We start from the raw sequence: 16659 nt of genomic DNA, 5'->3' as shown, positions 1-16659 counted from the left end.
TAAGAATAGAAAGAGATAAGGGCTAAGAGGAAGGCAGGATCCAGATCCTTTAGGGCCTTCTGCGCAAAAAGTATGGAGTTTGAAATTTATACTGAAATTTATAGAAGAAAGCTTTAAATTAGGGAGAGACTTGTTACTCTCTTTCCTGTCCTTAAAATAATCATAAAGGTGCTTTTTATTAGATACTTACTGCTAATCGCTAGGAGAGAAATAGACTAAACAAACCAAAAAGAAAGCAACACTCAAGTAATAAATATTAGGAAGTCACAAAAGCGCCATAAATCTGGCAAAAACCTCATTAAGGTTGTGCCTTGATATGTGGCTCTGCTTCTTAGATGTTATACCAAATTCTCTTTCTTTCCTCTCTTTGGAAATCGAACTACTCACATTTAGAATGGCTTGCAGTGGTTTTTCTGGGAATAACCCCAGAGACAGCTATCACTCACGGACCGGCGAGGAAGATGTTATCACCCAGAAAACTGAATGTTAGTATTTTCCTAGACAAAAATTTAACTTTGTTGATTGGTGATATACAAATAAGTTAGACAATTAGATACTCGGGCGGAGGGAAATTTTCAAAAGTGCAAAATGAAAATTCTTCAGCAGGTGCTCGAAAATTAGGTAACCATAACTCAATGAAAACTTTGAAAATCAAAGTTTTTCCACTCCATTTCCTTTAATGGAGGAAATATGGGTAGAAAGGATCAAATGTGTCAAGTCTGCTGTCCCTGCTCTGACCAGAGATTGGTCCGAGAGTGTATTAGGTTCGCAGCAGGGCAGCGTTCCTTTTTAGAGGCTGGAGGAGAGAATCTGTTTCCTTGCCTTTCCCAGTTTCTAGAGCCTGCCCGTGTTCCTTGGTTTGGAGCCTAGCGCCCTGTAATCTCCTTGTTTTAAGGTCTATTGATAGCGTCTGAAATGTTAATTCCCGTGTGCCATATGTAACCTAATAGGTTCCCAGGTTCCAGGGATTAGGCTGTAGACATCTTTGGATGGGACCGTTGTTCTGCCTACCACAGAAAGGTTGTAGGACCAAACATGCAGCACCAGCAGCGTCACGGGGGCATTCAAAGTGCCTCTTAATCCACAAAGCAGAAGGTGTAACACAGGCATGAGGGGATCTGCAGAGCTTGCTTCTCTGCTCATCACAGGCTCCAAGGGAGGTTCAACGGTGAGACTTTGACACACTCTGAAGAAATGGGAAACAAATAAAGGAAAACATTTCAATGAGAAGCAAAAATCAATGACGCAAACTGATCTAGTGCTGCTTCATTGATTTGCCCCACTTTCGCTGCTCATTGAGTCCTGTTTGCTAGTCATCAGAGATCATTTCCTTCCTTTTCTTTTTATTTACCTGCTCCGCACTCCCAAGTTCTTCAACACTCTCTTGGTCCTAATTGTGATTGCCAATTTTCTTTTCAACTGATCAACTTATTGACCAGAGTAAGGAGCCAGCATTTCAACTGTTTTAAAATTCTCCCCATAAATGGTTTTTCAGCAACTAGCAAAAGCTTTCAGAGCCCCATCTCTCAATAGTACTTCAAAACTCAATGTTTTCGTGAAGTCTTCCTCAGTAAGGAACACAAAAGTAGAGCTCTTTGTCTTTCTCTCAAATCACAATAACCAATGAAATTTTATTACAACACGGCTTGTTATGACAGGACTATTTCCAACTAGATAAGCTTTTCAGTCTGACAGTCATAAAGTATTTCAATAGGTAATCCCAATCAAATAGTTCGAGAATGTGTTTTGAAAATGGCCATATCATTATAATAATTGTATAGTTTCTCAGGATCGCTACATTGAAGGAGAAAATGAATGAGTACGGTGATTTTTGCCAGATTTAAAAAAATATTAATCATATTACTTCAGTAAATCTAAATTGCTTAAGACATTCCCTAATACCATCTTAATTTGCTTCAATATTTAACAGATTTGAATTAAGTATTTAGATATTTAATACCAGTTACTTATTACAGGAGCTTTTTTTTTTTTGAGGAAGATTAGCCCTGAGCTAACATCCACCACCAATCTTCCTCTTTTTGCTGAGGAAGACTGGCCCTGAGCTCACATCCGTGCCCATCTTCCTCTATATGTGGGATGCAGCCTACAGCATGGCTTGCCAAGCGGTGCCATGTCCGCACCCGGGATCTGAACCAGCGAACCCTGCGCCACTGAAGCGGAACGTGCGCACTTAACCGCTGCGCCACCAGGCCCCCCTTACAGGAGCTATTTTTTAACTTCTCACTTCTGTTTAAAAAATTGCTTTATCATGGTTTATGTGGAAGAAAAGAAGGTTTGAGAAAATATCTTTTAATTGATTTTTTCAGTTTCCTTTTTTGCAACCTTTTTATTTTTACAGAATTATGTGTTACGTAGGGAAACAAAGATACAATGAGGACTGCCTTTGAGACCACAATCCAAAGATAATGTTCCTACAGTTAACAGAGCCTTTATGTACTGTTTTTAGAATAAATATTTCCTCCTAAAGACAATATTAATATTTATTGTAGGTTATAAATTCTGCAACTTTGTGGACAATAATGAAAACTTTGAAGACTTGAGACTATTACCAGAAAGTGACTCTAAATTGATACTTGCAACTCTTAGTAGTATCCACATCACACTTCACAGTAAAACCAATATACAGTGGATAACACATTTTCTTAACTTAAAAACAAATCTGGATCATTATTATTTTGTATAAACTTTCTTAATGACAAGAATTCATCAATTCATCTGCTTTCTCACGTTAAGTGACTAAAGATGCAGTTGCTGGCAATTCAAGACACTGGTGCGAATATTGGATGTAGATTTTTAGGAAAGAAAACACGTTTTCAAAGTGATCAGCAATCAGTTAAATTTGCTGCTTATATAAAACCTTATAAATTATTGGAGGTTTTTAGATTTGGACATTTAAAGGACCAACTAAAATGTTAACATAATCAAACCTCAATTATTTTCCTTACTTATAATTGTGTCTCATAATTTGTCTTTTTGTTTGTTTGTTTTAAATCTTTCTGTCACTGTTTGAATAGCAATTTACTTATCACATGTAATTTCTATTTTTCAGGGATGGAAGCTGAATTGTTAAATATTTCTTAATCTTTGATTCTAACTCAAAGGGGAAAAAAGTCTAAGTATAAAAATACACCCTTCTTTCTCCTGTCTATCAGAAAGTTGGAAGGATACTGCAACCCTGACTCTGGTATCTTGAACCCTACTGAAATTTTATGCAAATTTTGTGGGCACATATCTGCATTTATGAAGGGAGGCAATACTTCTGGTTTTCATCAGATTATTAAAGTCTATGACACCCAAAGCAAATAAATTCTAATACAAGAAAACCCAAGAGACTAGAAGGAAAATCGTCAAAGCTATGATTATTGCAGTGGAAAAATAAACATGACTGCCCCCAAAAAATAGGATTGGGTTTATTTTCAGTGGAATAATCAATTGCTAACTTGTGAAATGACTGTCACCAGTCCCTTTCCGGGTTTGATAGACTCTTTTGATCAATATGGAAGCAGCTCCGCATTGCCAGCCCTTCGAATCCTTCCACTCTACTCCCTAAACACTCCCCTAACCTCCAGTGCCTCTAATTTTGCATGTGTGCAGCGAGAAATCAAAGCTCAGCCACATCTCTGATGTGCATAAATTGATCACTCCCAAGCAGTCACCATACATTTTTCTGCTGTAGTGCAGTTTTCATGTGCCAACCAGTAGATTCATGTTTGAGTTGATTCAGCAAGACTGCTTGAGACATGGCGTGCACAGTCTCCACTGTATATGATAATGCCACATTCAGAATGACAGTGGTCTAAGCCGCAGGGCAGTAAATGCTTCTTGAGATACATTCAATTGCTGTTTAACTGAGTTTCGCCTAAGGTATGGAGAAAAGTTGCTGATGCTTTCAAACATGTTTAAACATTTTAATATTGTCTTGGCATGTCAGCCTGAACGAGAGCACTCCTAGGTATAACACAGTGAAATTCTGTAATTACAGGGCCAGAATTTCCAGAGTTTTCTATCATGGCCCTCTGTTTGAACTTCTTAGTTAAATGCGCTTACATCTCTGAAAATGTTCTTTTGAAGAGCTGTACTTTCACTAATATTGGTCGGTTTGTTACCCATGATAAGGAGACATAAAAGAAGTAGAACATATAGTTTCTAGATCTCAGGCTGTTGTTTGGAGCAGTGTATTTATTGCAGATAATATCGTATGTCCATGATCATTATCTCAGTGACCTACTGCTACATCAATGAACCCTCCCCACCCCTCAAACAAAACAAAAACAAACAAACAAACATAATTCAAAGGCTTCAGACAATCAAGATACATTGCTTCTGACATTTCCGTGGGCTGGCTGTGTGGTTCTTCTATGAGTTTTGCCTGGCTCGCTCATGGGGCTGCGTGCCCGTAGAGAGTTGGCTGGGAGTAGCTCTGCTGGGACAGCTGAGTCTCTCTCACAAACAGTGTTTCATCTTCAAAGAGGCTACATCGTGCTTTCTCTCAGGATGGAGACCGCAGGGTTCCAAGGGCAAAAGCAGAACCTGATAGGCCTCTTGAGACCTAGTCTGGAAATAGCACAGTACCGTCCCTGCCACGTTCTAGTTGTCAAAGCTAGTCCAGCTTCAAGGGGAGCAGAAATAGAATCTGCGTCTTGACAGAAGGAGCAGTGACGTCACATTCCAAAAGGGTGTCCATAAGGAGATTAGAGGAATTTCTGGCCTTATTTTGCAACTTAAAACAAGCATGTCCATACATCATGAACTCTGTATATAACTTGTATGCTGAATGGCTTCTTTGTTTCATTATTTCTGATGCATGAAGGGTGCACTGCATTTTAGGTATTAGCCCTGCTTTTTGTTCTTTCCTTGGTTTTCGACCTCTTAATCTTAGATTAGTTCATTGCTAATTTTTGACATATCCTTAAAATGGAGCTGCTTCTTATGTTGTGGTCCATACCGGCAAAGCAAGATAGCAAGCTGGCAAACCAACATCTTAGGGGTAAGTCTCTTTCAAGTGAAAATTATTCATCGTGAGGTTGATCAGTTTAGGTTATAAAGATAACTGAAAATAATAGAGCATTTCTCCTTTAGTTTTGAGCAACCATAATGACACATACTGAATAAATCTACTCTAGAAAAGTCTTAATAAATAACTATTAGGGGATACTTGATATAGAGTAACCAGGATATGGTGACCTTTGTATTTTCCTAAATAGATGGTAACTCTGGTATATTGCAGACTCTATCAGCATAAATCCATCAGTATTACTGGAAAAGTAACTTAAAATACATGGCCTTTTGATTAATGATTTGTATTAATTCCGCAATAAGTTATCAGAAACCCTTAGGACCAAATACATCTCAAAATTCAGAATCCTTTACATGTTAGGAAAGGTAATATCATGCACGTATCATATATTATTTTAAAAATCTAAGAGTCTGAGACAGTGCCCTTAAACACACTATTTCTACACTAAAATATATAAATATTAACACTATGTTAGATAAATAAAGAATGAAAAATAACGTTGGCTTGAAGGTCAGATTTGTTGTAAATTTATTAGAAAAAAAGAACTTTTGGTTTTCAAAACTTTTTTGAGGACTGAATTGTGGATAAGGGATTGTACACCTGAAGTAGCTGATATTTATTGAGGGCTTGTGTGTCAAGAATTATTACAAATCCTTTACCTATATAAACACATTTAATTCTTGCAATAATCCTAAGAAGTTAATTCATTCTTTTCCCTGTTGCACACATGAGGGAATTTAAGTAAATCAAGTAACTTTTTCACAGTCGTACGCTAAGTGACAAAGTTAGGATTTGAATCTGGGGCGCCTGGCTCCTGAGCCTATCCCTTTAAACAATACTCATCTCACTCAGGGAAAGACTTCAGAGAGAAAAAAGTATCTCTACCTCCTTAAATCTCTCCAGGGGCCATGACCTACCATCTACTGAACATCTGCGCTGAACCAGAGACCATTCTCTGGGTTTTATGTGCCCTTCTATTCCTACAGTAAATGAGGGAGTAGGTCTTATTTCACATCTGAGGATCTTGAGGCTCAGAAAGGTTATATCCAAAGTTATACAGCTTATACATGAACCATACTCAGCAATATTGGGGTTCCACATTTATGTTATTTCCCCAAGTTCACTGTCCCTTGAGGGCAGTGCTCCGAGTGGTATATTTAAGACTGAAGTAAACGTTGAGTGGATAGGTGATTCTTTATATTCTCCTCTAATTTGGTTGGATCAAGTGATTTTATGATAAATTAGAGCCCTATTTAGGAATCTTAACCCCCTTGCTGTACCCCTAAGCAACACTTATGTAGCTATACATTTCCCCTTCTTCTAGAAAGTGTTCTCATGTTTAGAGGCTCACAAATTGCTTGTGTGAGTAGGTGATTCCCAACCCCTCCATGATCTGTTATGTGCTTACCTTTCTAGCCTTCCCAAATCCCCGAACACACAAAAGGCAGGCATCTTTAGGTTATTGATATAAAAAAAAGCCAAGTCCAACTTGTTATGCACCTTTTGTATCTGATCTCCTCACACCTAATCTTTGTTGACTACTATAATAATTTTCCCACAAAAGGTTTATTTAATTATTTGTTCTCAGTTCTATTACATAAGGCAAAAATAAATCATTTGCTAACAGCTATTTTAAAATAAAGCACTTGATATAATTATATAAGTAAAAGAGAGATTTTCATTTGGATTAAGAAAGTAAAGGTAATGTGAAAATATTTGTTGGAAAACCATTGCTAATCGTCTTTCATTTTACTTTTAATCCATTTGTAAAACTCTCTCATAGTTCACCAGATTCCACCAGAATTTAGGTGTGCTTCTAGAAAAAGAAGTTTTCGTATAACAGGAAGTCAAGAAGTATAAAAAGAAAACTAAATACTTTAAAAAGGAAAAGATGCCTATATGTCCCCAAAAGGAGAGATGACCACAATTTTTGTTGTGCAGAATTTTGACAAGTAGTGTTAAGAATGTGCTAGTGCTTGATTTTAAAGAACAAATTGTAAGAATGATGTGAACATCTGGGACGCCTACACATTGACTAACAACTCATTTATCTCATGTGGTCTGGGAGTCAAGTAATTTGTATATTAAATAAGTGTGCAAATGATGCATATAGTTTTAAGTGTCTGAGCTTAAAAAAAACTCATCGGAAATATCTTAAAACTAAATGCAGCATTGTCATGCCTGCTCATAGGAAATGGAAATATCCTTGTATCTTTAGCCCCAAGCCAAAGACCTGGAGTAGAGTGAGTGTCCAGGGTTCTGGCAGAATGCACAGCTCAGCACATGAAAATCCATTCCGGTGCAGAGCTGTTTTTAAGAGTCTTAATGATTCCAATGGTCTCCTATAATAAAGATGCCTCTAATGATTTCTGAATTGTGTAGGACAGCTTCTGGGAACATTAAATGCCTCCGTAAATCTGGGCTTTCCTTGTTATTTCTAATGATTCTACATATTGTCTGTCTGTCATTTCTTGTTGAGGTCATTGTAGCAGCGTCTTCCCACTATCCACTCATCCTCCCTGCCTAGTAAGAACAAATATACTTCTTTTTAGAGAAAGAACTTGACTTTTTACATTAGTTATAATTTCCTCTACTTTAGGAAATGTATAGGTTTAAGGAGGGTACATCACTTTTTTCATTAAGTAGTAAAATTTATCACTTTATGGCATCTATTTCCTGTGCTGCTCAGATGTTCTTCTCTTTCTTTGGAGACTATGGCTTTTTCTTATGGCTATGAGTAGTAGTAATTGACCTCTAAATAACTCGGCTGTTACATTTTAAGAAGGAGGAATATGGTGTTATGGGAAACACTAAAGTAAAAGTCAAAACGCTTCTTCTTAGGCCTCAGCTCTCCCATAGGCTGGACTGCTCACTCCTTCGATCCTCCTGGCTATTCTGTTGCAGTGATAAGTGAAAGGGATGAAGTATGGGAAATTACTTCATATGTTATAAATTGTTCTAAAATTGTTTGCTGTAATGACAGCTTAAAACTGTGTACTTTTGAGAGGGAAATTATCTTTATGTCTAAGAAAGGACTTTAACTCTCCAAAATGATGTAGTGATTCTAGTAAATAGCATAACTAGGTAAAAATGGAGAAGACTGCAACTATAATACTCAAGCAACAACAAGATCTGATGAATGCCGTTTCTATTTCTAGTCCTTTCAAGGTTTGATATGAGTGAGTGTTGTGGGGCAGACCTCTAAGGAACTGACTTTATCGTGGAAAATGATGATAGAGAATATCATTACCTTTTGTTGTAGAACAGCTTACGTTTTTTATTCATTTACTCTATACCAATTAACAAGAGTTGTGATTAACTGTTTTCTATCTTCACTCAGGTCAAAATTAAAGGGAATAGTGCTAAACTGAAGAATGAAATAATTTTCTTAGATATTAAAAACACATCCTTCAGTGAAAGACTGAAAGACTAAGAGGGGTTACTATTTGTGGAAGGTGTGCCTCTATCATCCCACATTTTAAGAGTATATCTTTTATGAAAGGGAAAAATAAGTGTATCTGATAATTCTTTAATGCCGTATATAACTTTTGTGTTTAAATAATTTATAATATTTACTTGTATAATTAAAATAAGAAAATATAGAAACAAAAAAAAATACTATTCCACTCATGCTTTCCCTCAATAAATCACATCATAATACAAATTGCATTTGTTAATCATTGGCGTTTCTTTTGAGGATTCATTTGAGTCATCAAGATTGGAAGTTTTGATTGCTCATGATGAATCTCTTATAGCCTTTCTTGATTATTTTCTAAATTTGATGACAAACACTGCAACATGTCTCAGCCAATTAGGCTTGTCAACTTCCACTGTGGTCCCCAATCAAGTGTTTGACTTTGGAAATGACAGGAGATCCTTATTAAAAGTCATGCTTCTTGGATAGAGATGTGGCAGCCCACATGTGGCTGATGGCGGAGAAGACAAACTGCCTTTCATTAAAAGCAATAAGAGGAAATCAATTTTAGCAGGAAATAACCCAGACTGTGAAGTAAAGGCTGAGCGAAGGAATTGAAGTGCATCTCACTTCTAGTTGATTGGAAATGGACTTAATCTAAAAGAATATAATTTCTTATGAGCTATAGGGAGTTCAGGTGTGCAAGTTAAACAACAGTAAGACGAGTTGTTAGAGTATTGATATAGCTCCATGAGCTGTCTCTAAATGCATCTCGAACAAAGGAAAGACAGGGTGCTATAAATTTCAAACTAGAAACACATATTAATCCCTGAAATGCAGTCATGTGTATAAGTAAAGCGACACATTGCATGAGACATAAGTCAACTTAGAGAGATGATTGGCGACCAGTCTGGGTCATTTCTGCAGGAAATGACACCCACATTCATAGAGATTTTTCCATTTCAGTAGCTGAATTTCTGATTATTGTCTTGTGTCCTTGATAGGCACTATCATGAGAGAAAAAGAAAAATTTGAACTTGTTAAAGCAGTGAAGAGCAAAAGGAATGTGTAGAGGAAAAAGTAGATCTGATCTTACACTTTGCATATTTATGAGTTTTTTTTGCTGTTCAAAGCATTTAGGTCAGCTTCAAATAAACAATGTATCCCAAGATAGGGAATATTCCCAAAGAACTCACAGTTTGCTCATTTCAACTAACTAGATTACCAAAACCATTCATAGAATTTGTCAATAGTTTGATTTTTTTAAATGCATCTAAAATGTGTGTTTGAGCAACACAGAGGGAATTTAGCATGAAAATATGAATAAGAAAGTGCTTTTTCTTTTGATGAAAATTAATAGGATCTACCCACTTAGAAGTCAAATAGCAGCGTGTGCAACTACAACAAATAATTATCTTTGCATTTTACTTTTGGAAAAGAGAAGAGTGATTCTAGATTTCCTGTGAAGAACACTGGTGGTTCCTTGCTGAAATCTTAGCACACAGCATAAAAATCTCAGGCCACAGTGGTTCAAAATCACCGGGCTGACAAATGTCAGTATTTCAGTTACCAATCACTGAAGGAAAAACATGACATGCCATATTGGTCTACCTTGATTTAGGAGATTTGGCAGAGGAAAACTTGTAAAATAAGCAGTAAAAATAATAGCTAAAATAAGATTATAATGTTAAACTACAGAGGATGGTGTGTAGAGACAAAAGCAGAGGGTATAAATATATTGGGAATCATTTAAATAACCCCCTCTTCTGTTTTAAGCTAGATCTACCCAGGACTGTGTATATGCAAATCTCAGTGATTCCATTTGTTGGGAATATATTTGCAGAGGTCAAAATTCGTCAGTCTTTTAAGTTCTAAGGCTTGTAATAAAAGGATACCATTTGATAGAAGTTGGAGCACAGTCCTATTTTGTTCTTTTGTTTGGCAATAAAACAAACTCTAAAATATATTAAATAAAACCCTAGAGTTATTCTCTTAGAATCTATTGAGATAGAGCAGGTTTTTCTCTCTCTCACTCTCTCTTTCTCAAACAAAAACAAAGTCCGTTAAAAAAATATTTGTAATAGTAAGAAAATACTTAACTATTCTCCAAAGACAGACACATGTACTGATTTTAATTACACATACAGGTAATTTGTAACTGCCATCTTTAATTTTGATCCCTAAGAACTCTCTAGATATAACTTAGCTTTATAGAAATAGATGGCATTTCCCATTCCACTAGGCAGCACCGTTAATTAGGAGTACACACTATTGCATCAAAACTTTAAGAGCTTGACTATATTTACCCAATACATTGCATTTCACAGAATATTCCATTCAGCAAACACATTGGCAAATGCACTTCTAGGTGAACACTGAGGGGATTATCCTACAGCACATATTAGGTCATTTGACATGGTTGGGGGGAGGGAGATGCGGGCTGGGGTGGGGTAGGTGGTGATATTGCTAGTGTGCTCACACCCATAACTTACTTGTACTTTGTTTTTTAACTTTTTACCACATAATGTACTGTCAATTTAGGTTCTGCTTTTGAGTCACCCTGATGTTTTTAGAATGTATTTTAAATATAAGGTTTTGCATATTTGCATTCTATGAATAATGTATAAGCAGGAAAAAATCCAATTGGCAAAAGTACACTCTTTCTGGGATAATTTATAAATACAGAAAATTATCTATTTGGATTGAATAATTTTTCTTATATATGTGGAAAAATTTATACCCATACAAATATACATATGTACTTTATTTCTTCTTGAGAATGTACACACATCCCTGTCCTGTAACAAATGCATATATACCTGTCTGTTCTATACATTTAAATTGATCAGTTTGTCCATTCCTCTTTTTCTATACTATTTGGTGTTTTTGCAAAACCTTATCTTTACTGGATATGAGATAGCTGTTCTATGGGATGAAGAACTGCAGGGTGTTGAAAAAAGGGAAGTAATATGGAAAGCTTACATATATATTTCCCCTCCAATTTCATACACAGCAGGAAAATCAGTTGAGGAATGTCCAACTTTGATGGCTCCTTCTCTTTGAATTTCAGATTCAAGACCTCTTCCAGATGTAGCTCTGACTGGGAAGTGTACCCGTGAGTGTGATGAATATGGCCACTCAGACTCCTGCTGGATGCCAGTCCGCACTTCTCCAGAAAGGAAGAAGAGCCAGCCCAAACTCTCCACTTTCATGCCTGTTGATGAACGAGGAAGCCAGGAAAAGCTGGCCAATGGCGAGGCCGCCATCATGGGTGACCGCAACAGAAACCTCCTGAACAAAAAGTTGACCTCATCCTATGAGACCTTCAGTGCAGCTAGTTTCAGCAAAAATGAGGAAGCCAACCCTGAGGATATTCCCCTGACAAAAACAGGGGAATACAAGCCATCTCCTGTCAATACTCTCACTAGAAGAGAAGTTTACCTGTAGGCTATAAAGGAGCAACAGCAAAGTTCTTTTCATGTATGAGAAGGAGAATAAGGGGCAAAAAACCTTACAAAACAAAACCATTTAATCAAAAGAGGGGGCTACCAAAGAGACAAAGCCTTGCCTGCCACTTCTGCCTCCAGATCAGGCCTTTAGTAATACTGTTAGCCTGATTATAATGTACAATGTAGAAACCATCCTTGTTACTTGCATGTCGAACCCCCTCACTGATCCCAACACTCGCTCTCCCTCTTCCCCACCTCTCCAAAAAAAAAAAAAAAAAACAGATGGTTGCAAGTTTCTTTCATGGTAACAAGCCTGATGAGCAGAACACAACACACTTTCATTATCCCCAAGCTGAAGCATGATTTTAGTCACGGATTTAGTTCGAAAGTCATCTGGCTGGTCAAAAAAAAGCAGATCAGGTAAAATATATTTCAGACATAAGAATATGATTAATCACCATGAAAAGCAATCCCTCAAAAATGATAGAGTTACTCTAAAGGTAGAGTCCGCATAAAGGGGAACTGTATAAGAAGCATTTTGGGAAGATCACAGCTTTAATACTCTCACAAAGACAGAGCTAAACAATGCCCAGTTGGAGATTGCATTCCCAAATTGGCTTGTTGTTGTTTTCAAGTCAGGAGCATCCACTTCAATTCTATATGTTCATTGAATATCCTTAGTATACACCCAATATTGACCACATGTATCAATTACACTGATTATAACTTGTAAAAATTATACATATTTTTCAGAACAGCATCACTATTGTGCTGGAACAATTGTGTCATTAAAAGGCCAAAGATCCTCCGGCAGATCAGGGAAATTAAGAAGTATATTTGGTCTTGATGTGGAAACCCATTAAGCAACAAAAACAACTGAACCCATGCACGCACAGAAACACTCAGATGCTAGTTTATTTTACATTGTCTCTATACTCAGAAAATATACATTTTCTTTTAAAATGGATTTTCTTTGAAAGCTCAGAAAATGAAGAACTAATGAGATGTATTTTTGGTATTATAATAGGCAATTAGTTAAGGTTCAAGTTTAGTTTCAAAAAATATTATCAGGGAAGATTCCACTTTTTAAATCATATTTGTGGGTAGGTAGGGAAAGAAAAATACATTGGCACACAATCTTATAAGTTAAGTCCACTATTGTCATTTTAGAATTCCAGGTTATGCTTCGTGGTCTTATTATCTACATTCCAAATTACCAATTGCATTTTTACATGTTCAATGCACACTTTCCCATAACACAAGTGCATTAGTTTTGAATCCTGTGCAATAGAGCACTATTTCGAGACTCACAACATTGAAACAAGGTGACACCTTAATTGACTTTGTCACTAATATGATTCAAACGTTATTTATTATATGTCTTAAAACAAATCCAGACTGAACATGAAAGAAATGAGATCGGGGCAGTGACGTGTCTCATAATGTACATCTCAAAGTTTGAAAATATGCCGTTTTTTAGTGTAATAAAAATAAACAGAATAGGCAGATTTTGAGTCACTTGCTCTGTAGAGGATGATTTAATACAGTTGGAACTTGAGCTGGGACATTCAGACAAAAGTGACAATCCGGGGACAGAATAGGGGATAACAGGTGAAGAGAGCAAGTGTTCCAATCACTGAATGTTTGTAACCTGGTCATAGCCTTGATGGCTCTCTAGCAAACTGTAGAAACAATGTAGCTTTGGGTAGTTTCATGCTTCGCAGAATTTCTTAGACTTTAAGGTGAAGCAGCCTGGGATATAGGTTGTTAATTCACTATAGGTTGTCAAAATGCTTATCTTTGAAAACCACTTCTCTGTTTGGTGGGGTACTCTTTTGGGGTCATTTCCTTAGGCTCTTCCTTAAATGGAGTTTTCATTTTGATGTTAGTTTATGTATAATAGTTAGGCTGAAAGACGATATGTAATTGAAACGAAAACATTGGACTAAAATGTCAATAATTGAACATGTTTATGTTTGATTATTACTTACATTATGGAAAGATGCAATTCTAGTACTTTGTTAGGAAACTGCATTAAAGCAGTTCTGCCTTGTATAATCTGTAAGTACCTATTAAGACAAAATACTTCTAAAGATACTTATGAAATGTATACATATTTTTTCTTGCACGTTACAAAGGAAATACTCAATTGCATAACACAGGTGTTCAACAAACTTTTTTAAATTCATTTTCTTCTTTATTTTCATGAGACACTTGAAACCATTAGATAGCTCCTTTCACTCTATCTTAAAATCCTTCTGTTGTCTATAAAGCTAATACGGGTCATACCGGACCTTCGGATTAATTGGACCTACATTCCCCAAGGATGTTTGCAACACATTCAAGATAGCCATGTCATTGTCATTTAACTTGTGAGCCTCTCTTTAGAACTAAAATGGGTGTGAAAGAATAAAATTCAGTGTACTGTAAGTATTCACAGTAATTCTAGTAGAATTAGCTATCATAACATGTTTATTATATAATGAGCTGGCATGACACAGAAATATATTTTGTGTTTGTATGACTTTTATTTTGAATAGGTTAAATCTGGTGCCACTCCATATATAGAGTGCTTTTGAAAAAAATCAATAAAAAGAAACAAAAAAAATAAATAAATGAGTGAATGCAAAATAAGCAACTGTGCCTTTTATACCTGTTGTTATGGTAAAAAAACGGTTGTTGGGTTTGGACAATGAGGGGAAATGGGCTATTCCCAACTTTTTTGATCCTGTATATTTATCCATGTTTATTTTCTGAAAATAATAAATAATATATTAAAAATTTGCCTTCTGACAAACTCAGATAATGGACCAGTCTTAAATATCATTCAGTCATGAAACAAAATTAAGGCATTAATATGGGCTGCTTAATTCTGACTAGAAGGCTAAAGCATTTATTATAACAATAACACAGAGAGATATTATCAGGGGTGAAATCTGTCCATTTTGCAAGGTAAAATATTGATTTAGACTTTCTATTCTTTCTTTTTTTGTTATTTTTCTTTTCACTGCGGTTTCATTTTGGTTGTACAGTATATAAACCATACTTGTTTTCTGTACGCAGAATCTCAAGTGAACTTTGCATGCATTATACATTAGGACACATTTATAAATTAATGAGTAACTATATAAATTTATGTGTATCACAATGTCTGTAGCTTCAGTCTAAAATCTAATGCTCATTCTGAACCTTCAGATATCATTTTTGTATGGTTTCTGACTGGCCTGCTGCCTGAGTTTCAGAAAACAAGGGAGGCATTATTTTTATGGAAAGAGAAACTAAGATGGTACTGAAGATGTCTGGCTGAAAGGCTACCCTAGGAAGCTGTATTATTGGAAAATAAAATAAAACGCACAGATCAGAAGAAACTGCCAAGAATCAAACAGCCATCCTAAAACAGGCATGAGAAATATGAAGACCTAAGTAGTTTTCGATAAATTTTAATCAGTGATAAATATACAATGTGTCCTTAAGGAAAAAAAAAAAAGAGTGAAGATGATCAAGAGTATTGTAAAGCTTGTTAGTTGTGACCCAGGCAGAGGTATATATAACATCTGGAGAAAGGCATCATTTTTTCAGCTACCTAGGGTTTACTTTCAGATAACTTTTCCTACATTTTAAAGCACTTGCATACAGTGTGGTACGATCTGTTTGTAATGTTAATCATTGACTATTGTTCTGCTACTTGGATGTTGATAGTGAAGCAGAGAACAATTTATCATCATTTATTATGAGTCACTATGCACGCAACTATGCTAAACATGGCGAAATGTATTAAACACTCGTCCAACTATTTATGAAATACTTTACATAATTTAATTTGCTTTTGTACAGTTTTATGTAAATAAATTGCTTGTCATTTTTGTCTCTGCAAATTAAAATATAACATGGTCAAATGGTTTCACACTTGTAAGTGTACTTCTCTGTTGACAGGTAATTCAGTTTTGATTGCACGAGAAGTGAATGGATGCATGTACCAGTTTGATTTTAAAAGGTTTGATTTCTGCTAAATTAAGATGGAGTAAGGAAGATAATGCTGCAGTAATTGCTGATTTAGAGGGCACTGTGCAGAATTGTCATATTGCTTTGCCTTGTAATGGGATAGAACTTGGAATCTCCCTTTTCATCAAAATAATTCCTGAGACACTTACGTAGCTGCTTTTAAATCTTAAGTGTATAGTAGAAGAAGTTATCCTTAGTGTAAAGATTGATATTTTTCGTGTTATTTAGAGAAATTTCACATTTGAGATAAAATTATTTCTAAGTCAGAATGTATCTCTGAAGGGAAATATTTGTTTTTAATCTAAATTAATGATGAATACAAAAAAGTTAGAGGCTAAAAATAACTTTATTTCATGTGAGATACTGAGAAAAAATTTGAAGCAAAAAATAGAATTTTTACCTTACTCATTTTTTCTTTAGTTGAGCTTCCACTACTTTTTATATTTTTCAATCATTTACTATCTTTTTTAAACTATTCCATTTACTCTTTGTTATCAGATTATAGTCAGTGGTATAATATATAGACCCCTATATAATATATTATATATATATAATGTAATATATTTAGGGGTTTTCTTCTATGTTTATTAAATTGGTATCCATTCAAACAAGCAACTTCTCTTCGCTAATCCAACTCAGAGACTTAAGAGAGAAGGAAATACTTTCTATATATATACTACTAGATTGCATGGAATTTTTGGCCCATCTCACATTGGTATTGCAAAAACCTACATATATGGAAAAATAGACATTCT

General features: G+C 35.6%; 1 protein-coding gene across 17 annotated transcripts in view; it reads left to right on the top strand.

Moving 5' to 3' along the window:
• PCDH7 (protocadherin 7) overlaps positions 1-14480 on the top strand; it is a 398823-nt gene extending 384343 nt beyond the window's left edge. For 9 of the 17 annotated variants that reach the window (XM_070506091.1, XM_070506089.1, XM_070506090.1 and 6 more), the window contains one exon: positions 11524-14474. In XM_070506091.1, coding sequence (XP_070362192.1) covers positions 11524-11900 — 377 coding nt within the window. In that variant the 3' untranslated portion in view covers positions 11901-14474. Of the gene's footprint in view, positions 1-11523 lie in introns of all 17 variants that reach the window. The other 8 variants (XM_070506102.1, XM_070506100.1, XM_070506098.1 and 5 more) reach the window with 2 other exon arrangements.
• The last annotated feature ends 2179 nt before the right edge of the window (positions 14481-16659 follow it).

Source organism: Equus asinus, chromosome 3 (assembly GCF_041296235.1).
Source record: "Equus asinus isolate D_3611 breed Donkey chromosome 3, EquAss-T2T_v2, whole genome shotgun sequence".
NCBI classification, from domain to species: Eukaryota; Metazoa; Chordata; class Mammalia; order Perissodactyla; family Equidae; genus Equus; species Equus asinus.
Note: the sequence above shows the minus strand (reverse complement) of the source record. Positions and strands in the feature narration are given on the sequence as shown.